General features: G+C 34.4%; 3 protein-coding genes across 4 annotated transcripts; 2 read left to right on the forward strand and 1 right to left on the reverse strand.

The window, feature by feature from the left end:
• The first annotated feature begins 19594 nt into the window (after positions 1-19594).
• On the forward strand, positions 19595-21853 carry LOC112791109 (ras-related protein RABC1). 2 transcript variants are annotated; one of them, XM_025833828.3, is made up of 7 exons: positions 19595-19953; positions 20039-20184; positions 20268-20336; positions 20421-20486; positions 20674-20795; positions 21087-21215; positions 21555-21853. In XM_025833828.3, exons 2-7 carry the CDS (start codon positions 20049-20051, stop codon positions 21660-21662), a joined length of 630 nt encoding a protein of 209 aa, XP_025689613.1. In that variant the 5' UTR covers positions 19595-19953; positions 20039-20048; the 3' UTR covers positions 21663-21853. The 2 variants fall into 2 exon arrangements, with proteins under 2 accessions (XP_025689613.1, XP_025689614.1); XM_025833829.3 differs by having other exon boundaries at positions 19736-19953; positions 20047-20184.
• A 255-nt stretch (positions 21854-22108) lies between these two features.
• Positions 22109-23563, forward strand: LOC112791110 (uncharacterized). The gene is made up of 3 exons (XM_025833830.3): positions 22109-22824; positions 22917-23055; positions 23138-23563. Exons 1-3 carry the CDS (start codon positions 22534-22536, stop codon positions 23320-23322), a joined length of 615 nt encoding a protein of 204 aa, XP_025689615.1. The 5' UTR covers positions 22109-22533; the 3' UTR covers positions 23323-23563.
• A 1142-nt stretch (positions 23564-24705) lies between these two features.
• Positions 24706-25947, reverse strand: LOC112791111 (U-box domain-containing protein 26-like). The gene has a single exon (XM_025833831.2). It carries the CDS (start codon positions 25945-25947, stop codon positions 24706-24708), a length of 1242 nt encoding a protein of 413 aa, XP_025689616.2.
• Positions 25948-26169: the final 222 nt, after the last annotated feature.

Consider the following 26169-nt stretch of genomic DNA (forward strand, 5'->3'; position numbering starts at 1 on the left):
ATTTTGAAAACAGCAATTAAAAAGATATGATTGAAAAGTTTTTATGAAAAAGATTTGATTTTTAAAAAGAGGAAAGAGAAAAACACAAAATGACACCAAACTTAAAATTTTAGAAAATCAAACACTAATTTTTTCGAAAATTTTTAAAGAGAAAAACACAAAGAGGACACCAAACTTAGAACTTTTATGAATCAAAAAGGAACTAAGAATATGCAAAAATCGAAAATTAAAAGAAAAACAAAAACATGCAATTGACACCAAACTTAGAATATGAAACTAGACTCAACTAAAAGACTCTAAACCAACAAAAATAAAACAGTCCTAATCTAAGCAACAAGATAAGCCGTCAGTTGTCCAAACTCAACAATCCCCGGCAACGGCGCCAAAAACTTGGTGCACAAAATTGCAATAACACTTTTGCAATCCCGCACAACTAACCAGCAAGTGTACTGGGTCGTCCAAGTAATACCTTGCGTGAGCAAGGGTCGATCCCACAGAGATTGTCGGCTTGAAGCAAGCTATGGTTATCTTGTAAATCTTAGTCAGGATATCAGAAATTATCAGGGTTGTTTGTGAAAAGCAAAAGAACATGAAATGATTACTTGTTTTGCAGTAATGGAGAATAGGTTAAGGTTTGGAGATGCTCCATCTTCTGAATCTCTGCTTTCCTACTGTCTTCTTCTTCAGTCACACAAGTCTCCTTCCATGGCAAGCTGTATGTAGGGTTTCACCGTTGTCAGTGGCTACCTCCCATCCTCTCATTGGAACGATTCCTAATGCCCTGTCACGGCACGGCATTCCATCTGTCGGTTCTCAATCAGGCCGGAATAGAATCCAGTGATTCTTTTGCGTCTGTCACTAACGCCCCGCCTTCAGGAGATTGAAGCACGTCACAGTCATTCAATCATTGAATCCTACTCAGAATACCACAGACAAGGTTTAGACCTTCCGGATTCTCTTGAATGCCGCCATCAATCTAGCTTATACCACGAAGATTCTGGTTAAAGAACCCAAGAGATAACTACTTAATCTAAGGTAGAACGGAGGTGGTTGTCAGTCACACGTTCATAGTTGATAATGATGATGATTGTCACGGATCATCACATTCATCCGGATTAAGAACAAGTGTTATCTTAGAATGGAAGCAAGCATGATTGAATGAGAAACAGTAGTAATTGCATTAATCCATCAAGACACAGCAGAGCTCCTCACCCCTAACCATGGGGTTTAGAGACTCATGCTGTGGAAGAAAACGTGTACAATGTCATAAGGTCATCAAAAGGTTGCATAAGGTACTGATACAATGTCAAAAGATCCTATAAATAGTAAACTAGTGTCCTAAGGTTTACAGAAATGAGTAAATGACAGAAAAATCCACTTCCGGGCCCACTTGGTGTGTGCTTGGGCTGAGCAATGAAGGAATTTCGTGTAGAGACCTTTTCTGGAGTTAAACGCCAGTTCTCATGCCAGTTTGGGCGTTTAACTCCAAATTTTATGCCAGTTCCGGCGTTTAACGCTGGAATTTCTGTAGGTGACTTTGAGCGCCGGTTTGGGCCATCAAATCTTGGGCAAAGTATGGACTATTATATATTTCTGGAAAGCCCAGGATGTCTACTTTCCAACACCGTTGAGAGCGCGCCAATTGGGCTTCTGTAGCTCCAGAAAATCCGCTTCGAGTGCAGGGAGGTCAGAATCCAACAGCATCTGCAGTCCTTTTTGGTCTCGGAATCAGATTTTTGCTTAGGACCCTCAATTTCAGCCAGAAAATACCTGAAATCACAGAAAAATACACAAACTCATAGTAAAGTCCAGAAAAGTGAATTTTAACTAAAAACTAATAAAAATATACTAAAAACTAACTAGATCATACTAAAAACATACTAAAAACAATGCCAAAAAGCATACAAATTATCCGCTCATCAATGAGCAAACCTTTTAAGTTTGGTGTGGTAAAAAGCATTGCTTTTTGTTTTTCCATAACCATTTATGGCATCCAAGGCCGGAGAAACCTCTAGAAAGAGGAAAGGGAAGGCAAAAGCTTCCACCTCCGAGTCATGGGAGATAGAGTGATTCATCTCAAGGGTGCATCAAGACCACTTCTATGAAGTTGTGGCCTTAAAGAAGGTGATCCCCGAGGTCCCTTTCAAACTCAAAAAGAGTGAATATCCGGAGATCCGACATGAGATCCGAAGAAGAGGTTGGGAAGTTCTTACCAACCCCATTCAACAAGTCAGAATCTTAATGGTTCAAGAGTTCTATGCCAATGCATGGATCACCGAGAACCATGATCAAAGTGTGAACCCGGACCCAAAGAATTGGCTTACTATGGTTCGGGGGAAATACTTGGATTTTAGTCCGGAAAATATAAGGTTGGCATTCAACTTGCCCATGATGCAAGGAGATGAACATCCTTACACTAGAAAGGTCAACTTTGATCAAAGGTTGGACCAAGTCCTCACAGTCATTTGTGAAGAGGGCGCCCAATGGAAGAGAGATTCAAGAGGGAAGCCGGTTCAACTGAGAAGGCATGACCTCAAACCCGTGGCTAGGGGATGGTTGGAGTTTATCCAACGCTCAATCATTCCCACTAGCAACCGGTCCGAAGTTACTATAGACCGGGCTATCATGATTGGAGAAGAAATAGAAGTTCATGAGGTTATAGCCCAAGAACTTTATAAGGTGGCGGACAAGTCCTCTACCTTGGCAAGGTTAGCCTTTCCTCATCTCATTTGTCACCTTTGTTATTCAGTTGGAGTTGACATAGAGGGAGACATCCCATTGATGAGGACAAGCCCATCACTAAGAAGAGGATGGAGCAAACAAGAGATCCCTCTCATCATCAAATCCCTGAGATGCCTCAAGGGATGCACTTTCCTCCACAAAACTATTGGGAGCAACTGAACACCTCCCTAGGAGAATTGAGTTCCAACATGGGACAACTAAGGGTGGAGCACCAAGAACACTCCATCCTCCTCCATGAAATTAGAAAAGACCAAAGAATCATGAGAGAGGAGCAACAAAGGCAAGGAAGAGACATTGAGGAGCTCAAGCACTCCATAGGATCTTCAAGAGGAAGAACAAGCCACCATCACTAAGGTGGACCCGTTCTTTAATCTCCTTGTTCTTTATTTTTTTGTTTTTTTTCGAAATTTATGCTTATGTTTATCTATGTTTGTGTCTTGTGATCATTAGTGTCTTAGTGTCTATGCCTTAAAGTTATGAATATCCTATGAATCCATCACCTTTCTTGAATGAAAAATGTTCTTAATTGAAAAAGATAAGAATTGCATGAATTTTAAATTTTATAACAGATTAATTATTTTGATGTGGTGGCAATACTTTTGTTTTCTGAATGTATGCTTAAACAGTGCATAAATCTTTTGAATTTGTTGCTCATGAATGTTGGCTCTTAAAAGAATGATGAAAAAGGAAACATGTTACTGAGGATCTAAAAAATCATAAAAATGATTCTTGAAGCAAGAAAAAGCAGTGAATACAAAAAAAAAAAAGAAGAAGAAGGAGAAAAAGAAAAAAAAGGAGAAAAGAAAACGAAAAAAAAAGAGAAAAAGAAAGAAATAAAGTTGTGATCCAAGGCAAAAAGAGTGTGCTTAAGAACCCTGGACACCTCTAATTGGGGACTCTAGCAAAGCTGAGTCACAATCTGAAAAGGTTCACCCAATTATGTGTCTGTGGCATGTATGTATCCGGTGGTAATACTGGAAGACAGAGTGCTTTGGGCCACGGCCAAGATTCAATAAGTAGCTGTGTTCAAGAATCATCATACTTAACTAGGAGAATCAATGACACTATCTGGATTCTGAGTTCCTAAAGAAGCCAATCATTCTGAATTTCAAAGGATAGAGTGAGATGCCAAAACTGTTCAGAGGCAAAAAGCTAAAAGCCCCGCTCATCTAATTAATACTGATCTTCATAGATGTTTTTGGAATTCATTGTATATTCTCTTCTTTTTATCTTATTTGATTTTCATTTGCTTGGGGACAAGCAACAATTTAAGTTTGGTGTTGTGATGAGCAGATAATTTGTACGCTTTTTGGCATTGTTTTTAGTATGTTTTTAGTATGTTCTAGTTAGTTTTTAGTATATTTTTATTAGTTTTTAGTTAAAATTCACTTTTTTGGACTTTACTATGAGTTTGTGTGTTTTTCTGTGATTTCAGATATTTTCTGGCTGAAATTGAGGGACCTGAGCAAAAATCTGATTCAGAGACTAAAAAGGACTGCAGATGCTGTTAGATTCTGACCTCCCTGCACTTGAAGTGGATTTTCTGGAGCTACAGAAGCTCAATTGGCGCGCACTCAACGGCGTTGGAAAGTAGACATCCTGGGCTTTCCAGAAATATATAATAGTCCATATTTTGTCCGAGATTTGATGGCCCAAACTGGCGTTCCAAATCAGCTCAAGAATGCCCAGCGTTAAACGCCGGAACTGGCACAAGAATGGGAGTTAAACGCCCAAACTGGCACAAAAGCTGGCGTTTAACTCCAAGAGAAGTCTCTACACGAAAATGCTTCAATGCTCAGCCCAAGCACACACCAAGTGGGCCCGGAAGTGGATTTTTATGTCATTTACTCATCTCTGTAAACCCTAGGCTATTAGTTCTCTATAAGTAGGACCTTTTACTATTGTATTGGAATCTTGGTAGCTATCTTTAGTCTTATGCTATCTTAGATCATGGGGTCTGGCCTCACGGCCATGCCTAGACCTTGTTCTTATGTATTTTCAACGGTGGAGTTTCTACACACCATAGATTAAGGTGTGGAGCTCTGCTGTACCTCGAGTATTAATGCAATTACTATTGTTCTTCTATTCAATTCAACTTGTTCTTGTTCTAAGATATCACTTGTTCTTCAACTTGATGAATGTGATGATCCGTGACACTCATCATCATTCTCACCTATGAACGTGTGCCTGACAACCACCTCCGTTCTACCTTAGATTGGGTGGATATCTCTTAGATTCTTTAACCGGAATCTTCGTGGTATAAGCTAGAATTGATGGCGGCATTCAAGAGAATCCAGAAGGTCTAAACCTTGTCTGTGGTATTCTGAGTAGGATTCAATGATTGAATGACTGTGACGAGCTTCAAACTCGCGATTGTGGGGCGTTAGTGACAGACGCAAAAGAATCACTGGATTTTATTCCGACATGATCGAGAACCGACAGCTGAATAGCCGTGCCGTGACAGGGTGCGTTGAACATTTTCACTGAGAGGATGGGAGGTAGCCACTGACAATGGTGAAACCCTACATATAGCTTGCCATGGAAAGGAGTAAGAAGGATTGGATGAAGACAGTAGGAAAGCAGAGAGACGGAAGGAACACAGCATCTCCATACGCTTATCTGAAATTCCCACCAATGAATTGCATAAGTATCTCTATCTTTATCTTTATGTTTTATTCATCATCCACAACCATTTGAGTCTGCCTGACTAAGATTTACAAGGTGACCATAGCTTGCTTCATACCAATAATCTATGTGGGATCGACCCTTACTCGCGTAAGGTTTATTACTTGGACGACCCAGTACACTTGCTGGTTAGTTGTGCGAAGTTGTGTTTATGCCATGGTATAGAACACCAAGTTTTTGGATTCATCACCGGGGATTATTTGAGTTGTGAAAAGAAGAGATCACAATTTCGTGCACCAATATCCAATTGCATGCGCTATTGTTCATGTTGAGAACAAAGACAACTGAAAGTGGTTCTTGGAGTTCTTGCATGAAGATATTGGAAACCAGACAGAACATGGTTGGTGCTTCATCTCTGACATGCAGAAGGTAACATATATAGTTCAATTAGAAGCATGATATCTGATTTTAAGGACCATTTTGAATTAATGAACATAATTCGAAGGACTATTATGTCTTAATAACCAAAAACTGAACGACTATTCTGAATTAAGTTGTCTGTGTTATTGGTGAATGTAACATATATTGAATGACTATTTTGTTACCCTATAGGGTCTGATCCTAGCATTGCGTGAGGTTATGCCAAGCGCGTATCACCACTTCTGTGGGTGGCACCTGTGACAAAACTTCTAGAAATAATGGAAGGACTCACACTTGAAGAGCTTGCTTTGGAAGTGTTAGAGCAATGACCATCCAGGAATTCAATGGGCATATGCAGTCAATAAAGAGGGTGAATGAAAAGGTGTGGGCGTATTTAGACAAGTTTTCTAGGCATGCAGGGACCAGGGCTCACTACAGGGACTTTTCAAAGGTTGACAATGTGTGTAACAACATGTGTGAGGTGTTCAATGCCGCCACCAAACCATACATATGCAAGCCCGTCTTGACTTTTCTGGAGGAGGTTAAGAGGTATGCCATGACTAGTATGGCAAAGAAAAAACTGAAACTCTCTAGTCATGTGGGACACTTACCTCCGATTAAACAAAGTAGACTTGCGAATGAGAAATATCACAGCAAGTATCATATACCAATGTGGTCTGGAGATGCAGCTGAGGTCATGTTTGAAGTGCATGGTGAACCACATAATGTGGTGGTTGATTTGGGAAACTAAACATGTAGCTGTAGGTCTTTGTAGTTATTGGGTAAGCAATATCATACCTATCCTAAATATTTAATTACTCAATTTTATTGTTTGCAAGGATTACTTTGTCGTCATGCAATAGCTGCAATTTCAGTCATGAATGGTAGGCCCAAGAATTATGTCCATGCGTGGCTAACAATAGGATCATACAACAAGACTTATGAGTACCATATCAACCTGGTAAGAGGCCAACAGTTGTGGGAGACCTCACAATACCTCCATTGCTTACCACCCATAAGGAGCAAGCCCCGTGGAAGACCATCACATTATGTAAGAAAAAAATATGCACATGAGGCACCTGTTGGGGGGAGCTGATGTGTGAGCATCTTCTTTATTTTTTCCTTGTGAATTTGCACTTGAACTGCTAAGTTTAATCAAAATTTAATACATTTTAGCCACTATGAATGCTACTTTGAGCTATGTGCAATTCTGTTTATTTAAGGTAGTATTTTGGATGAATTTCACGGAGTTTAAGCCAAGGCTAGAGAATAGAGAGAGTGAAGAATGGATGCTGTCCACTCCATGTTGAACTTGAAATTATTCAAGTTCAGAGCCAGCATTAACACCTCCAAGGAAATCCAATTCGGCCTCCTCCATGCTGAACTTGGAAATTTTCAAGTTCCCGCGTGGAGTCCAACGCACCAAAGGAACATCATGCATATCACCCCACGCTGAAATCCAAGTTCAGCGTGAATTCAAAGGGAAACCAATGAAGAAGCCACTGCCTCATCCACGCTGAACTTGAGAATTTCCAAGTTCAACGTGGACTTGAATGAATCACATGGTCCCCATGCTCCACTTGAAGGCTTGCGAAGATCATTATTTATTTTGATTAAACTTTAACTCTTTTATAAATAGGAAAAGATATTATTTAATTTTGAGAAAATATATTTTACATTAATTAGGATTAGATATAAAAGGGAAAAGAATAAGCCCTTCGGGCTCTTCTCTTCTCTTCGACCTCATTCCGCAATTTACAGTTTACCTGAATCCTAGTTTTCTCTCTGAATCATGAGCAACTAAACTTTCACTGTTAAGGTTAGGAACTCTGTCTATTGTATGGATTGATACTATTATTTTTCTATTTTAATTCATGTACTGATTTATATTTCAAGAATTTTTTTTGTTCTTTATCTTATGAATTTGGGTGGAACGGAAGTATGACCCCTTTTTCTAATTGAGTTCTTGTATAACTTGGAAAAACTCTTTACTTGAACAACAGTTTGAAAACATATTCTCCTAAATTTCTAATTATCTGGACTTAATGGGATACGTGACATATAATCCTCTTATATTTGGGTAATTAGGATTTTTGTGGCATATAAACTAGAATTAAATTTCACCTCTAATTGGATTTAAGTGACCAAGGAATTGGCGGTTGATGAATTTTAGAGAAGACTAAAAAGGTCTAAGGAATTAGGGTTTAGTCACATATAGTTTGCCATGAATTGAATCTTGCATGATTAAAATAGTTAGTAAGAAAAGTCAATCCGAAAAATAGATAACTTTGAAACCTTAACTATTTCTCCATATATTATTCACAACTTATTTACTACTTGCTTTCTGATATTCTGAATTTACTGTTAATGCCTTTGAACCTTCAAACACCATTTTCTGTTAGTCTAACTAAGTGAATCACTTGACCATTGTTGCTTAGTCCATCAATCCTCGTGAGATCGATCCTCATTCACCTGAGGTACTACTTGGTACGACCCGGTGCACTTGCCAATTAGTTTGTGGTTATATATTTCGCACCAGGAGCCAAGAGCGCACTGCAACAAAATTAAAGAGAAAATATGACAAATTCACTTATGGGACATGTGGTGATGTTGGTCACACAACAAGAAGTTGTAAAATAGCAAAAAATAAAAGACTGATGAGCTAGCAGTTGCTGCAAAAGATGTCAAAGATGATGCAAACGAGGGTGACACTGGTGCTGAAGGTAAGGAAGGTGAGATTGTTGGTGCAGAAGATGAGGTTGGTGTTGAAGAAGGACAAACTAAAATTCAAATAGAAGTTGCTGCTGAAGGGGGTCAAGGAGCTAAACGAGAACCTGCAACTCAGGTAATAATAATAAAAAAAACATTAATCAAAATTAGAGTTTGAGTTAATCAATTTGGATTGACTTGTGTCCCCTAAATAATTGTTGGGAGTTTAAATTTTTTGTATATATGTAATAATTTATTTACCAATAACAAAATTGTAAACAAAATTTAGGTCTATGATAGATTAATCTTTATTCTACTAGACTAAAAAGAATCATAAAAGAAAAAATATTGAGTTGTTATGAAACAGATTAATCTTAAGGAACAAATCCATTTTCTTGTTTCTTGAGAGGATATGTTTTTGGTTTCATGTTATGATTCTGGATAGTGTCCTCATCTATATAATGACACTTTTTATTGTTACAAGTCCTTCATTATTATTATTATTAATATTATTAGCATTACGAATGTTATTGTTGTTATTGCTACCACATGCTGCAAAGACTACAAAGAATGCCAAGAAAGGGCTTATGAGGACTAAACGTGAGAGGTGCAACAAATTCCCTATCAAGAGGACAGCTACATCCATTGCTGCTATTGCTATAGCTGCTCCACATCCAACTGAGATTTCAAGAGAGACTATTCAGGGAGCTAGTGCAGCAACCTCAAAAAAACTGACCTCCTTCTTGAAGTTTGTTCTAACTCCAGGATTTAACCCACCGAGAAAAAATGTCTAACTAGCACAATGTGTTGTCGCCTTTTGAGTTCATGCCGTTGTGATTGAATGCTATGGTTAAACAAAATTATGTTTTTTGTAATGTAACTTTTGAAACATGTATGCATGGCCTTTATGCATGGCCTTTGATGTCGTTATGGCCAATGATGTTTTAAGTTGTGATAGTAAGTTATGCACAATGTGTTTTAGCACAAATAATACTTGTTCATGCTCCGAAAATGTTAAATTAAATTCATATTTAGCTTCGTTACATGTTTTGATTTATCTCTTTTTTGTTTAATTGATCACAATTTTAGCAGAACAGGTGCAGCATCAAGAGTTGAACTCATGCAAAATTAGTATTTCATTTCATTATATCTTCATCAAGACATTACATAACACTTAAGAAATTTAATATTTCATAACATAATAATCATCACCCAACAAGATAAAATTTAAGCACACACCAAAAGTAACTACAAAAGCCAACCAGCACCATTGTCATCATCTTCAAGGTCTTAACATCACTCTCCAAATTTGTCATCCTCCAATTGAACTCATGCAAAACTTCTTGTAGAATGAGTGTTGCACAAACTGGTTCTTCACATCCATCAACCTAACGGAAGAAATTACAATGGATTCGCAGGTGAATCCGAACTCAAAGTAAAATCATCTTAACATTTTTTTTAGAGTCATAACCTTACCTCATAGTTTGGACAACCATAAAATGGTCTACCAGAATTTTTTGTCGTTGTTGAGTATTTCATCACTATTCGAAGCCCGCAGTTGCAGAAAACGACGTTCTTACCTCTCTTATTACGCATTCCTTTGCTGCCATAAAGTCTCCCTACAGAGTTGTTCCTACTTGAGCTATTATGGCTTAGCTTCTCCCTCCACCACCCATCATCACTCACGCAGACAAAAAAACAAGATGAATTGGAAGATAGTGGAGAAGTCCAAAAAAAGAAGAAGACAATAGAGGTCGAAGAAGAGAATACAATAATTTGAGGATTAGGACTTTATAATTGAAAATAGACTAATTTAGGTATTACTAAGCAATTTTAGATACCAATTTAAACAAATTTAATCTTAGTACACATAAGCATACAACTAGAATATTCACATGGCCGTTCACGCCCTACATCATCAACGTTTAGACGACACTTCTGCGAAAAACGAACAGAGATGCACTTTTTTAAATTTCAACAATTTAATTAGTCATTTTTTAAAGTTGAAGACTAAATTGAATAGCAATTTAAAATTCAGAGACTATTTTAAATATTTTTTTTTTCTTAAACACTTGTCTTCCACTTGAATATTCAATTCGTGCATTGTTTCATGTTTTGGTTTGGATGAGATTTCATACAAAATCAACTCCGTAATTAGCTTGTGGCATTCGACGATGAGAAATCTGCCATTGGCCAGCCTTGAAGCTTCTGGTGCCATAGAGTCCTATCATGCGAAGCCAAAAGCCTAATCGCAGTTGCATTCCATGTAACAGCGGCAAAGCTATTTATTTTTTACAGAAAATATGCTACTGAGTTAATTTAGCTCAAATTTTAAGCACTGAAAATTTGTTTCACACTATAGTATATAATATACTTATCTACATTTTTGTTTAAATTGGAGATAAGTATAACATTAGTCCATTTAAAATATAGGTAAGAGTATCATTATTAAAATCAAATTGGTAATCGAATTGATGAATCATTGAGTTATTGGTTTATTTGTTGGGTTATTGAATAGATATGGTCATAATTAGATTATTATATAATTTTTTTCATAATAAACATTTTTTTAATTTTGATTTTATAAGTTTTTTTATCAAATTAAACTATTGTAAATCAATTATTTATTACCAGAGATTCAATAAAAATCATAATTAATTGATTTACAATAATTTATTTTAATAAAAAATAAAATTAAAAATTAAAAAATATATTAATTATAAAAAAAATTATATAATCTAATTTGCTAATAAATTTTGTTTTCTTAATATCAATAATTGTGGAGAAATTTGTTTTTAGTTTTTTTTTTACATCCCAAAGATTTGTGTTTTCACAATAAAATAAAAGTTTAATTTTGATATATTGACAGTGTAAAATATTTTATACAATCATGCAATCATATCTATCTTTTTGGATGACTATTCATACGGTCAATGAAAATAATAGTTATTTTTTATGATGTGGCATTACGTAATTGGATGCACATTAAAAGCTACTTTACAATGACAATACATTAAAACTAACTTCAGAAAATAATAATTGCGTGTAGAAACAACATTCTCTCTATAGGTTAATAGTTAAATTATTTTTTGAAAGATGAGACATTTTTTAAATTTGTCCTTAAAAGATTTTTTTAATCAAATTGGTCTTTCAAATATTACGAATTAATCATATTTGTCCTTCAATGGCTCCATTAACAATTTTCGTCAACAATTGATTATATAAAACGTTAAGTGATAATATACATAATACTTGACATGTCTAATTAAATGTTGACTAAATATATTCATGAAAATTTATTAATTTAGTCCCTTTTTTTCAATTATATAAACTATATTCCTAATATAACCTAGCGACTAAATTGATAAATTTTCATAAATATATTTGTTCAGTGTCTAATTAGACATGTTAAGTATCATATATGCTATTAATTAATATTCTATATCATCAAATGTCGACAAAAATTATTAATGGAGTTCCTAAAGGATAAATATGATTGGAAAAAATCTTTAAAAGTCCAATTTAATTGAAAAAATATTTTAGAAAAAAATTCAAATAATATCCTATTTTTAAGAGACTAATTTAATTTTTAATTCTTTTCTAAGCAATCAACAATTTAATATAAAAAATCTACACAAGCCTTCAAGGTACATTTTTGAAGAGAACAATAAAAGACGAACTAACCTAGTGATAAGCATCGCTTGCACCATTATTTTACTAAATTCTCAAAATACCTGCTAACATAATATGGTGTCATCAATCGATTCGGATTGATTGGTTCTGACTAGATTTGATTTACTAGTTCAATAGCCTAAACGATCTTTAGCTTAAACTAAACTAATTCGCAATTTGATTTTTTTTTTTGGATAAATTGGTTAGTCTGGTCTAGGTCTTATAATATTAGAAAAGAGTTCGCAATTGTCACTCTTTTTGACTTTTTGGTATAATATTTTAGTCTCGACACAAATTTTCAGTCCTTTTAGCAAAAAATAAAAATATAAGGGGTTTAAAATTTATAAAGGTAGAGACTAAAATTTTAATAATATTTTTTTCTCAAAATATTCTTATTTAAATTTTCAATTTCCAAATTTATCTTTTCAGATATTCTCTCCTATTTCTTTAGCTACCACCATCTTTTATCAATGAGAAAGAAAAATAAAAACACAGAAGTAAAAATATATGATACATATAAAAACACAACAAAATGTGTCATTTAGCGAAAGAAAGCTATACAAACCTTATACCCAAATAAAAAGAAGTAAATTTGTGAAAGAAAAAGGAGATGGAATAGTGGGAATGAACTCATGGAGAGAGAGAGAGCAGAGATTGTGAAGATAGTGAAAAGAAAGCCTTAAGTTGTTGATGTAGATGATGATGATGGATTTTGAGAAGAGGTGTTTGTGAGATCGATGGCGGTGGTTGTGATAATACATTATTAGAGCGGAGAGTAATAACTATTTTTATCAATGAAAGATTTGAACTTGACAAAACTAACAAAAAAAAATTAAAGTTGTATTCATAAAAAATGAATTATGTTTAATAAAAATAACCAATTATTAATTTTATTGATTTCGTTAAAAAATTACATTATCCAAATTATTTCTGGCCAATTGCCTTTAACCTCTTTTTTTTTTTTATCTCTATTACACCATTGTTAACTCTTCATTCTTTATCTTTTTCTTTCTCAATTCTCAGTTGATTTTTCACCTCTCTTATCATACTTACCCTCACCCTCTCTTTTCTTCCCATATATTGATCCCTTTTTTTTCTCCACACATTAGGGTGAGCATTAGTCGGATTGGTTCGGATTTATATTTTTTGTGTATGTATCTGAATCAAACCAAATCAATTAAAAACGGATTGGTTCGGTTCGGGTAATTGGGTACCCGATGAAACAGAAATTCATAAAAAATGTAAAAAGCAAAATTTTTATCTTAAAAAATTTTAAGTACAACAAATATGTAAAATCAATGGAAATAATTCAAACATGTTAAACATCAAATATAGTAAAATCTAAACACATTAAATATAGGGGGAGTGGTTGCACTTAGAGAAGAAGTACTTCCAATGACAGTATCAATTATAGGTAAGGTGAGGTTTGAGAAAGCTTTGCTGGGGTTTACTCCATAAGGTGAGGAAACCGCCGCTAATGTTAAGGTTATTGGGTGAGAAACTCAAAATCATTAAAAGGCAAATATATATTTTTTAATTTTTTTATTTAATTAATATATGGTCGGGTCCATAGGTTGGTTCGGATTCTGCACCCCTAGAATTGTTAACCCAACCAATTACTAGAGAGAGGCATTGATTTGGTTCGGATCGGACCTGATTACCTGTTGATTCTAGAACCAATTTAATTAGTTCGGTTAGGGTTCAGACAGGTAATCGGATACTCGTTACCCGTGCTCATCCCTACCACATCAGAACATCCTTATTTCACCTCTCTTTCTATCAACGTTGCAACCTCTGCCGACATTGGATATTCTAGAAGCTTCTCGTCCTGGACCTTGCTTGCATGTCTGCGTCTCCCCGAACAACACCAACAACTTTGCCGCCTCAGTAGCTTGAAGAAGAAAAGCAGATGTAGCAATAACAACAAAGAAAAAGAGGAAGATAAAAATAAAGAGATGGTTTAATTTTTGCAGTTTTGGTTAACTTTTGGGATTTATTTCTTTTTTTTTTCGTTGATCTAGTTTTAAATGTTGTTGCATATTTAGGAAGGAACATTAATCATTCTTCTTACATTTATTTTCGGTGTTTATCTCTTTTTGTCTCTCTTTCTCTCTCATATTTATTTATTTATTTATGTGTTAGAGTTAAAAAATTTGAAAGGTTGAATATAATGGAAGAGATAACGATATTTTGGATATTTTGATTAATTTTTTAATAGAATCAATAAAAAATTAACAATTAATTACTTTTGTTGAACATAACTCATATTTATTGGTAAAATTTTTATTTTATTCTTTTATTATTAGTTTTGTCAGTATTTAAATTTTTTATAATAAAAAATGAGTAGTTACTGTTAAAGTTAAAGACGATCACAAAAAATTGTAAAATACAACATAGAAAATAGGGAGAACGACAAAAATCTATCAATAGGAGGTTTCATGAGAAGAATACTATTAGTTATAGCACATTCCTTCGCAATAAGAAAATGAAGAAATATTATGAAGAAGAAGAATGGTAAATGGCTATGGTTGATGAGAAGTGAGGGGTTATGGTGCATCGAATCAAAAGGTAAAGATTCGGCAATAAGAGGGTTTTTTTTTTTTTAATTAATAAAGATATTCAAGTAATTTTATTTGTTTGTGTTTTAATATTTATTTTAAATTAAATAAGATATTATGTATAATATAATTTAATTTTGTACATTTTATACTAAATATAATATAAAAATTTAATTTAATTTTTTTTCTCAATTTCAGTATTCCTTCCAAAGATAGTGTCGGAGATATAAAGAAAGGTGTTTTAGTTTTTTGTAAAATACTTTACGATTGAATTTTTTATGACTTAAAAACAATATAAGAATAAAATAAAGTTTTTAATACATCTAATCTATATAACAATGTTTTTTAATCCAAAAATAATTTAAAAATGATTTTTTTTGGTAAATTAAGAAGCTATTATGATATTATAGTAATTTATATTTTTAATTATTTATACAATAAATTAGTTTTTTTAATAAATAAATATTTAATATACTAATAGATACGCATGGATTAATTTACGATTATACATCATATTACATATTTTATCCTTAGTATGGACGAGTTTCTTATGAACATATCTCATCTCTATAAGTAAAGAAGGATTAATAGTACTTCTAGTTTACAGACGAGACAAGACATTGCCATACTTATTAACGTATGTCGTCTATATCAAGGATGAGATACATTCATAAGGAACTCGTCTATGCTTAGGACGAGATACATGTGAGACAATAATTTTTAGCTATATAAGAAGGTCGTTCATATCATTGTAACTCCAATAACATTTCTTCAATTCTCTTCACATATTCTCTAAAAATATCTAATAATGAGTATGTTATTTTGAGTCTTTATGTAAATGGTTCTATTAAAGACAACGAGTCAACGATGAAAGAGTTGTGTTTGATTGTCTGGATCCGGTGTTGTTTCGAACTCTTTGACTTGATACTTTGCAAGATTTGAAGAATCTCATATTAATGAAGATAGAGATTTATGGCTGGAGGGAGGTTACCAGAACTGGGTACAGGCTCCTCGCTCCTTTAAAAAACCAAGGCTTCAAGTTCAAGCTTTTCTGGGTCGTAGGCGATGAATAAGTGTGTGCTGTGTTTGAGGCCTATGGAAAACTCCTAACACACCAAGTCATGGAACTATACGTCGGGATCATTGATATTTGTGGTGGAGGTCTGGAGGAGATGGTTTGTCTGCATCTGCACTCTTGGGCTACCGATTGTTGCATCTTCGTTGCATTACGCTACACTAGTTGATCACACGGAGAAGGACTATGAGTAAGATGAGGAGTGTATCGTTGAGATTAAGGGTTCCTCTGGTAGCTCTGAAGAGGATGAGTTTGTACGGAATACTCCATTGGGTTGGAGATTTTTCTTACGGGACTGGAAGTGAGTCAAGCTAGTTCACGAGCCAGCTCGAGTTCGACTCGTTAATAACTCGATAAGCTAAATTCATGAGCTGGTGAGCCGAGTTTGAGCCTGGAATTAAGCTCATAAATTAAATGAGTCGAGCTTGAGTTTGGATAAGCTCAGTTCATTGACTTATGAACTGGCTAGATTATATATATAATATTAAAAATATAGATTAAATGTATATAGGATATTCGTATATATATATATATATATATATATATATATATATATATATATATATATATATATGTTCTTAATTCTTTAAAATTTTATAGTCAATTTTTATATATAATTTGGATGTAGGACATAAAAAAAATTATAATTGATAGATAGACAATATATAAAATTTATCCTTTTTTAATATTTTTAATATATATAAATTATAATTTATTGATATAGAATTATAAAATATGTCCTATTATTTGAGCAAACTCGTGAGCTCGAGCCAGCTCGTGAGCTTTCATTGAGTCGAGTTTGAGCTTACGATATAGGTTCGATTGTTAATGAGTCGAGTCATGAGCCAAGATTAATTTTCGTGAGCCGAGCTTGAGTTTGGTTTAACTCGACTCACTTCTAGCCCTCTTATTCACACTGATGACTGTGCCTGACCTATTTAATGTGTCTAGCCACTATCGCACATTGTACCTTGATGTAATGGAGGAGGATCCAATTTGCAGCGTTGGTGCATTAGGTGACGAATTGACGATTACAACCTTGACAAGGGCGTTGAGTTTCAGGTGGACCACCTGTTTAGGAGTAAGGAAGTTGTTCATGTGGGGGAGGGGAGATATTTATAATATTTGGCGATCTATGGAATACAGAATGGTAAAATCTGATTATCTAAAGTGCTAATGTCGATGCAAACAAAGTTCAGTTGGGTGTCTGTGGAGCATAAGTGTGTCACTTAGATAAAATCTTAGTTATTGGAAAGTAATTAGTCGTCATTTATGTTTTATGCCATTTATGATGATTTATGCTATTTAGTCATGAGTTATATGTATGTTCTCATGTTGTATTTTAGAGAAGTTCGTAAGTTTGGTGGGCCTTACACCTGTTTGGCACCAATGATGTTTGCTGACCATGTCCAGCTAGATAGCACAGTGATTAGTAGTGCCATCTTACTTATCATCCAATTTAATTCCTCAGTATCCATTCCGATGTTGTAGAGTGTCATGCTATAGAGTTATCACTTCAAGCCTTTCTATCGAAAAGTATGGCTAGACTCCAAACGCTTCAGCATTGACTCCTAGAGATCATTGCTGACTTCTTGGTCATAGAAGTAAGAACTGAATTGAACCATCCATTCGATTAAAAAATCGGTGAAGTGGACTCTAATTTAGTCCGGTTTGATATTCTAACCTTTTAAGGATAAAAACCAATAAAAAACGGTTTCGGTTCAACCCGCTAATTTTAAAAAATACTCCTCGGGTGGAATTCGACGAACACACACTCAAAAGCAATGGAGCGCCCCATAGCCACTGGCCTACAATGCTTTTTAATATTATATAGGTTTTATTTTAAATATATTATATACCAAATAGTTATGATCAAATTGGCCCATTTTTTTATTAGAATTGGGCAATGGATATTAATGATTTTTTTTTATCAAATTGGGCCCTTTTTAATTTTTAGAGACCATAAATAATAATTTTATTTAATAATTTTAATTGGACTAACAAATTTAGATAAATAAATTATATGATTATTTACACATGAATAATATAATGTAATAGGTATAAATTAATTAGTAAATTTTTAAAATAAAAATAATAATCGATTTAATATAAAAATAAAATAAAAATTATTTGTTATAAAAAAATTATATACAATTTAATATACTTTATATATTGTTATTTTTATTGTGTCAAATTAAAATATTATTGTAGTAGTATTGACTAATTTTATGTTTATATTTGTACTAGTTATTTTTAGAATTTGAGACTTAATTATTTTTAAAATATTGATGAATATATGTATTATAAATTTTAAAAATTTTAATTTTTTAAATATTTTATATTTTTTATTTATATAAGACCAGTTCTATCGATTCAACCAGTAATCTACCGGTTGAATTAATAAACCATTAAACTAGTAACTTGATCGGTTCGATTATCAGTTCGATTCTGACAACTATGCTCTAAGTTGTGCCATACTATGTTGATGATTTACTTGACAGCAAATTCAATAAGTGTGACAAAATATTTTAGTCATTTTTCGCTGTGCATTGAAGTTTTCAAGTAAGCAATTTGTTTTGGTAGACATGACTCATTTGTATGGCTCATTATGCTTATTGTATCAGTCATATGGTGTCCAACTTCATGACTTGGTTTAAGTCCGCAGAAGGAAAACGACATCTTATAAATGTAGCGTACTCACTAAGGCAGACAGTTGTAATGATTGTTCAATCTATTTATGGGATGTTTCATCAGTTGTGGATACGAAAAAGTCATGAGATACAAGCACAATTTGCAGGTGGCCAATAATTTTCACAATGTCTCCTTGTAGTATTTGAGAAGAATTTGGAAGATCTATCAAAGATGCATGTCACACACTATCACAGATGATTACAGGTGTTCAGTGTGGAAGAGTTTGCGCTGTTAGAAGAGTGGAGCCAGATATCGTATCGTATTAGATTGAACTTTCGGACGTGTGACTATGGCATGTTTCAGTCGTTGCATTTTCTGTGTCTCCATACAATTGTGGCATGTACAACGGCTAGTATTGAATAGAATAGATATATTGATCTTATATAAAAGATAGAATTTGTGTTCAAGGTCTACGAGATAGACTGACTGCTAATTACAGATGAGAAGTTATGACTAGAATGGTATGGTATGAAGTTGCTACCCAACCTAGTTATGCGAAAAAAGATTAAGAGTCGACCGATGTCTACAAACATTAGAAATGAGATGGACTTTATTGAGCATTAGAAAAAGTGAGTCACATAAATCGAGAACTGTCTGAATGCATTCACACAGGACCGTGATTATATGTGTTAGTTTATTATTTACATTGTATTTTATATTGTCAATGAATTGTCTTTCTTATGTTATGTTGTCTTTTATGTTCTTTTTATGTTGAGATTGTATTTCAAGAATTATTATTTCACATAAATCGAGAACTGTCTGAATGCATTTACAAAGGACCGTGATTATATGTGTTAGTTTATTATTTACATTGTATTTTGTATTGTCAATAAATTGTCTTTTTTATGTTATGTTGTCTTTTATGTTCTTTTTATGTTAAGATTGTATTTCAAAAATTATTATTTATACTAATATATTATTTTAAGTAAAATATTATAACAGTAATTTTTTATACATATATCTCGTTCTTATTATAGACGAAATACGTTAATAAGGATGACTGTATCTTATCTCATTTGTAAATTAAAAACACTACTAATGTTTTTTTATTTATCTCGACTCCGCCAGCAATAAAATATATTTATCAGGAACTTATCCATGTTGAGAACGAAATATGTAATAAGATATATAATCGTAAATTAATACATGTCTATAAGTGTAAAATTTAATATTTATTTTATTATTTAAAAAAACTCTAGTAAATTAGTAATATCATAAGGTCAATAATTGTCGTAGTAATTTCAGGGTGCTTGGTTGTTAAGCAATAGGCACGTTAGCGCTTCTGGAGTAGTCGCAGTGGAAGCAAAAGGGATAGCATAACATTGGAAGTCGCAAAGAAAAAGAAACTGAAACGTCAAAGTGATCAAACTAGATCACCGCCGATCTGACCCTCTTTCTTCTCTTCTCTTCTTTTCCCTTATATTCCTAAGATTTCGTCCTATTTTCAATTCTGAGCCTGAGGTATGTCAGTATAACCACTATTCTTATGAAATCATTATTGTTATTACTTTGCGTGCCATAGATTTAATTGATTGATTAATTGCAGTTTTGAAGGGATGGATTCGAGTTTGGGGCAGCAGGAATTCGATTATCTGTTCAAATTGTTGATGATTGGGGACTCTGGTGTTGGCAAGAGCAGCCTACTCCTCAGTTTCACCTCCGATGATTTTCAAGATCTCTCCCCCACCATTGGTCAGTGTGCTCTCTCTTCTGCATCTTTGATTATATCACTCACTGTTTCTATGTGTTGTTTGATTTGAAGTTTCCTTCTTCAGGTGTTGATTTTAAGATCAAATATGTTACTATCGGTGGTAAACAGCTCAAGCTTGCCATTTGGGATACTGGTATGCATTCTTTCTGTTTGATTTAATGTCTGAGTCACTCTATATATATCTCCATTTGTCTATACTTTAACTTTAATAATGCAGCTGGTCAAGAGAGATTCAGAACGCTCACAAGTTCTTACTACCGAGGGGCACAAGGGATCATTATGGGTAAATCTCTATTCTCTTGAATCACTTGAATTTTCAATGCAACCTAACAAGAGAATAATAATTCATTGGATAGAAAGCATGCTTTTTGGTTTCACATGTCCTATCCCCCAAGGTGGTTTCAATGTTGAGATCTGTATTTTAGGGTTTGCTGCTTATTCTCAATGTTTTGTACCTTTAACCATTGCAGTTTATGATGTAACGCGACGGGAAACATTTACAAATCTTTCTGACATATGGGCAAAGGAAATTGACCTCTATTCAACAAATCAAGACTGCATCAAGATGCTTGTTGGAAACAAAGTAGACAAGGTACCTTCATTTGGGGTTTTTACATGGTATTTATAAGAAAATACAATAAATCCTTTTCTCATTCAGTGGGGCTTTCTCATGAATCTTGAATTTCATGTACTCTTATAGAGGATGCTGTTGTTAACATTCATATCATTTGATTTTGCTACCGGTTTTTCAATTCCACCTTATACTTTGGATGTGTATAGTTGGCCAAAAAAAGAAACATATCACATTCAGTTTCTTGTTTGATTCCTGCATCTTATCATTTTCTTGTGCCAATAGAGGAAACTTGACTTGTATGTTTTTCAGGAGAGTGAAAGAGTTGTGACAAAGAAAGAGGGAATAGAATTTGCCAGGGAATATGGTTGCCTGTTTACTGAATGCAGTGCTAAAACTCGGGTCAATGTACAACAATGCTTTGAAGAGCTTGTTTTGAAGGTATGTTAAGCGACTTATGCCCATTTCCTAATATTATCTTTGACAATTAAGCACGCTTCATCATAAATTCCTCTTGCTCCATACACATCACATTCTACTATCATTTTTGAAGGCTATGATTATTCTTTTTCTGTATTCTCTCTGGCTCTCTGCTCTGTATTCTGTTGAATGTGATATGGAGGGTAGAAATGTTTAAATTTTTTTTTTTTGTTTTTTTTTGGGGGAGAAAGAGGGGGGGGGGGGGGTGCACATGTAAATGGATTGCTTTTCTTGCATTGTGATTAACAAATTAACAGTTTATGACCATGGTTTTGCTTTTCTTCTTTTGGTTGTATGCAGATTTTGGATACACCTAGCCTCTTAGCCGAGGGTTCTAAAGGGGTCAAGAAGAACATTTTCAAGGAGAGGCCACCCGAAACTGATACATCCACGAGTAGCTGTTGCTGATAGTAAGAAGTTATTTCACCCGAAAGTCAAAACCTACCTTTTGAGCATTAAGATCTGAGAGAGCATAGCAATACATCTATGTTCAAAATCAGATTGCTAACATCTATTGTAATTTAGCAACGATGGAACCATTGTTCACTATTTTGTCCAGAATATTACGAGTAATATGATGATGAGGGTTGTTGTCTACATTTTCTTGAGTTCTTTTTGTTATTTTAGCACATTTAGTTTGATGTGTAGATATGCAAAATCTATAACAAATCATCGATGTTATTACTTTCAAGGAATGCGGTTTTATACTGTATGCATACTGATAACTGATAAGGTTCCACAAGGTTATCTACCTGATGTCATGTTAAAACTGTATTACTTGACGTGGGAAATACTAAAGCTATATGTTTTTTGGTAATCTTAAGGCTACTTGAATGGTCGAATCATCCGAAATCTGAATTTATAATGTTATTGATCATCTATTACCAAAATAATACATTTAATTTTACCTTTTGCAGCTATAAAGTTCTAATATTTCACTTTGAAAATTAACCTTACATTAAACATAAAACAACCTACATTTGATATTGCTAATCCTACCAATCGTCCGCGAGTTTATATCATGTGCGAGTCTATGATAACTATCAAAATAATTTCTCAATTAATTTAATTTATATGTGTATTAAATTTGTTGAGGAAAGACAGAGAGTATGTAAAGGATATAAGTGTTGATATGCAATAGTAGCTACTGTCTACTAATTCTGACCATTAAATATTTAGTGATGTTGCAAAATATCTCCTAAAAGGCGTCAGAGTTAGTTAAGCTTATGGTTGTGGTGACTCCGTCCTTCTCCTTCCAATTGCAAACAGAGACAGAAGCATGGTGGGTGCGTGCAGAGCACCTCCCATTTCCCATCTTCCTCCATGGAACCCCAAAACCCCATCTTCTTTAAGCAGGCGTGTGTTCCTCTTGTCTCTGCCCCTCTCTTCAGCCTTCCTTCAATCATCTTCCTATGCTGCCTCCACAGTGTATGATCCAGTAAGCCCTTCTGAGAAAGATGCAAGCACTTTGATTTCGCTCAGAGTCTCTGAAGCTGTGAACTTGTTGGAAAAAGGCAAAGAATTGCAAGCTCGCGGTGACTTCAATGGCTCTCTTGACTGCTTTTCTAAGGTCTGCTACCCAATTTCATATATATATTTTTTCTAATATTCTAAATGCAAATTTTGGTGTCTTAACCTGTGGTTCACTTCTCACTTTTTAAGGTTATTGAAAACTATAAAGACTTGGCATTCTCAGAGTACGCAAGGGTAGGAAGAGCACTTGCACTCTATGAAGTTGGTGACAGAGAAGAAGCCATTGCAGAGATGGAAGACGTTTCCATATCTCTAAAGGGCTATCCAGGTTTTCTATTTTCATAATAGAGCATATGCATTCCAGAAATGGCAAGAAAGATTCTCACTTTTCTCTAATGGCATGGTTGCAGAAGTACATGCAGCTCTTGCAGCAGCCTTATATGCAGATAAGCATGCTCCATTGCTTGCTGAGAACCAGTTCACAATTGCAACACTGCTTGATCCCCATTTCACAGACCTTTCATATGTCAGAGACACCAAGCACTGGCCTCCAAGTTTGATTAGTTCTCTGAAGCACTTCATCACACTATCTTAGCACTTCATTCATACATATTGTACTATACCCATGCTTAGTACTTAGTAGACCTAAATGTATAACCCTCTTTTTTTTTTTTTTTTAATTCATTATCTTAACTCTTGCTCCGAATTGTAATAAACTGTGATGTGATATAAATTTTGATCTCAAAAAACATAAATATCGATAAATTAGTTTTAAAACATTCTGAAGCATATGATCTTATCTTAAAGAACTAAAAGCTTCAGAAAATTTTAATCTATCATTGGAATGTATGTAGATGCATATTGATGTAGTCAAGATAAGGATTTAGATTCTCTAAATTTTGAATTTTACTTTAAAGAGTAAAGTATAATTTATCACAATTTATTTCATAGGTGAGACCAAGAAAAAATATGAGAGAAAATATTCAATGGTGAGAGATCTCACCCTATCCTCTAAAGTGAAAATCTAAAATTTAGAGAATCCAAATTCGATAAGGTAAATATCAAATGTCCTAACACTCATGCCTCATGGTAATATGATTTTTTTTTTTTTTTTCAGGTTAGAAACAACGTATATTTAGTTATAAAGAGTAGTTTTTTTTAGTTTCCCAACAATATGTCCCAGCCAACAGGCCAAAGATTAATCGGTCACGGTATTAAGTTTCATTTAAAAGTTTGTCACCGGCCAATAAATTGCTGCATGCATAAGACCACTAGTTACTTTTATTGTTTTTGACTGGAAAGGAGAATTCTTATTGGACGGTCAATCGTCAATGGCCCAAAGCCCAATCATAATCCTTTATTATCTCTAATCACAGCCTACAAAACTTAAAACGATAGATACATGTTGATTTATATGTATCGCCAATTATTTTGAGGAGGACAACGATACACCTAAACTCATTGCTTACCAAACAAAAAACCCTCTCGTGTCCTGAGATGGAGATAGCACACTCCTTTTTGTTGCTTTCTGTTCAAATTTAGAGGACGGGGGCAGAAAGCTAATGAGAAACATAAATTCCATTCAAACCAAGTCCCATCAATGGTCAGCGTACATGGTGTGTGGTCCATGCAGCGAACATTTGACCACAGAAAAGGCAAGAAATGGAGATAAAAAGAATTTGCCATTGAGTTGAGTTGATGCCAGCAAATAGTGTCAAGTGGATTAGTAGTTTTCCTTCCATCATTTACCCACCATGATTTTCTCTCGCTGTTTAACCACACCTGGATGACCTATCTTTTTCATTCCAAAGTAAAACTATGTTTGATACGAATTTCTAGTATTCTCAAGAAGTTTGTGTTTCCGTTCAATTATTCATAGATCTTACATGTTATACGGGAACCCCATAAATTATACACACTATATACCTTTTTTTGTTACAACACTCGCATTATTAACTAACATTGACATCATCCATGCCTACTTTGGCACCTGAATCCACTTGGATTTGAGCAATTTGAGGAGCATTCTGGTCTTTGATTTAGTAGTGGTGGCACAATGACTCTGCATAAGCAACAGCAACTTTGTCATAACCCCAGCACCAATGGCTTGTTCTCTTGCACTCATATAATCTCCACAAACAATGGAAAGTGCCTCAACAGCACTATCACTGCAATCTTGATCACATTTTACACTGAACACCAACTTCACCAAAGTATCAACCCCGTTTGGGTGACTCACCAATGTCTCTCTACCACTCTCTAGCTCCAATAGTTTTACTACTATTCCCATTGCTATTGAAGTCACAAGTTTCTTGTTTTGTCCTCTAATTTGAGTAATTTCATTACCTGATGATGATGAAATCATTGAAATGTATGTTATGATCCCTTCTATTGCTCCTTCTCTCACCAAACTCTCTCTGTTGGAATTCAATGAACACAGTGCTAAAATGGCCTTAACTGCATCCTCAGAAGCATCACAATTTTGAACAAGTACTAAAACAATCTCATGCACTAGTTTCTGAGTGTTTCCGAAAACATAACATAACTCTTGTGTTGTCTCAGATGATGATGCTGACTCTATAATATGACACAAGCTAGATTTAACAGTAATTGTGCCTTTTTCAAATAACACCACAAATGTTGCTAATTTAGACTCATCATCTTTGATAATATTTAGAGCCTCCAAATCATAACCAAGATGCAGCAGTTTCACAATGCAACCAAGTGCAATCTCTATAAATTTCATGTGATCATTATTTGATACAACATGAGATTCTTCTATTGTTCCTCCTCCAAAAACTAGTTCCAGGAGCAGAGGCAAAAGACCAAGTTGTACGAAACATGATCTGCTGAAAGAACTATACTCACCAGAAAAGAAGACATTGATTTTCTCAAGTACTTGGAGCTTGTTCTCTAAGGTATCATCCTCTTGAGATTGAAGGGTGTGTTTCAAAGCAGCTAGAGAATCAATAGTTGCAGAGTTACCAGGGTGAAATTGAGGACCAAGTTGAAGCCACTGGTGGATCAAGTGGCGGAGGGTGTGATTGGGAACAATGGAAGGGTCATGGAGCTTCTGCATTGTGACAGGGCATATCAGGTTACCTGTACCTAACCATTTCTCTATGCTTGATCTGTCATAGGTTTGACCCGTGCATAGAGTCACTGGATCTTCAAACAAGTCCAAACTGATAGGGCATCTGAATAAGTGTGGAATGGTCATTTCAGGTTCACTCATGGAAAATTAAAGATGTTTGATTGATGATTCCAAGTCAAGTAACAAAGAAGAAAAAATAAACAGCTGTTAGATCTCAAAAGGTGCTTTTATTGAGTTCTTGACATATGATGTGGGGCTTAATTTCGGGAAGATATTAAAAATGGTATCAGAATTAAAGTAGAAAATCCTTTTCTCAAGGCTTGAGTTGAGACGAGACACAAAGGAGAA

Source organism: Arachis hypogaea, chromosome 3 (assembly GCF_003086295.3).
Source record: "Arachis hypogaea cultivar Tifrunner chromosome 3, arahy.Tifrunner.gnm2.J5K5, whole genome shotgun sequence".
Classification (NCBI taxonomy): Eukaryota; Viridiplantae; Streptophyta; class Magnoliopsida; order Fabales; family Fabaceae; genus Arachis; species Arachis hypogaea.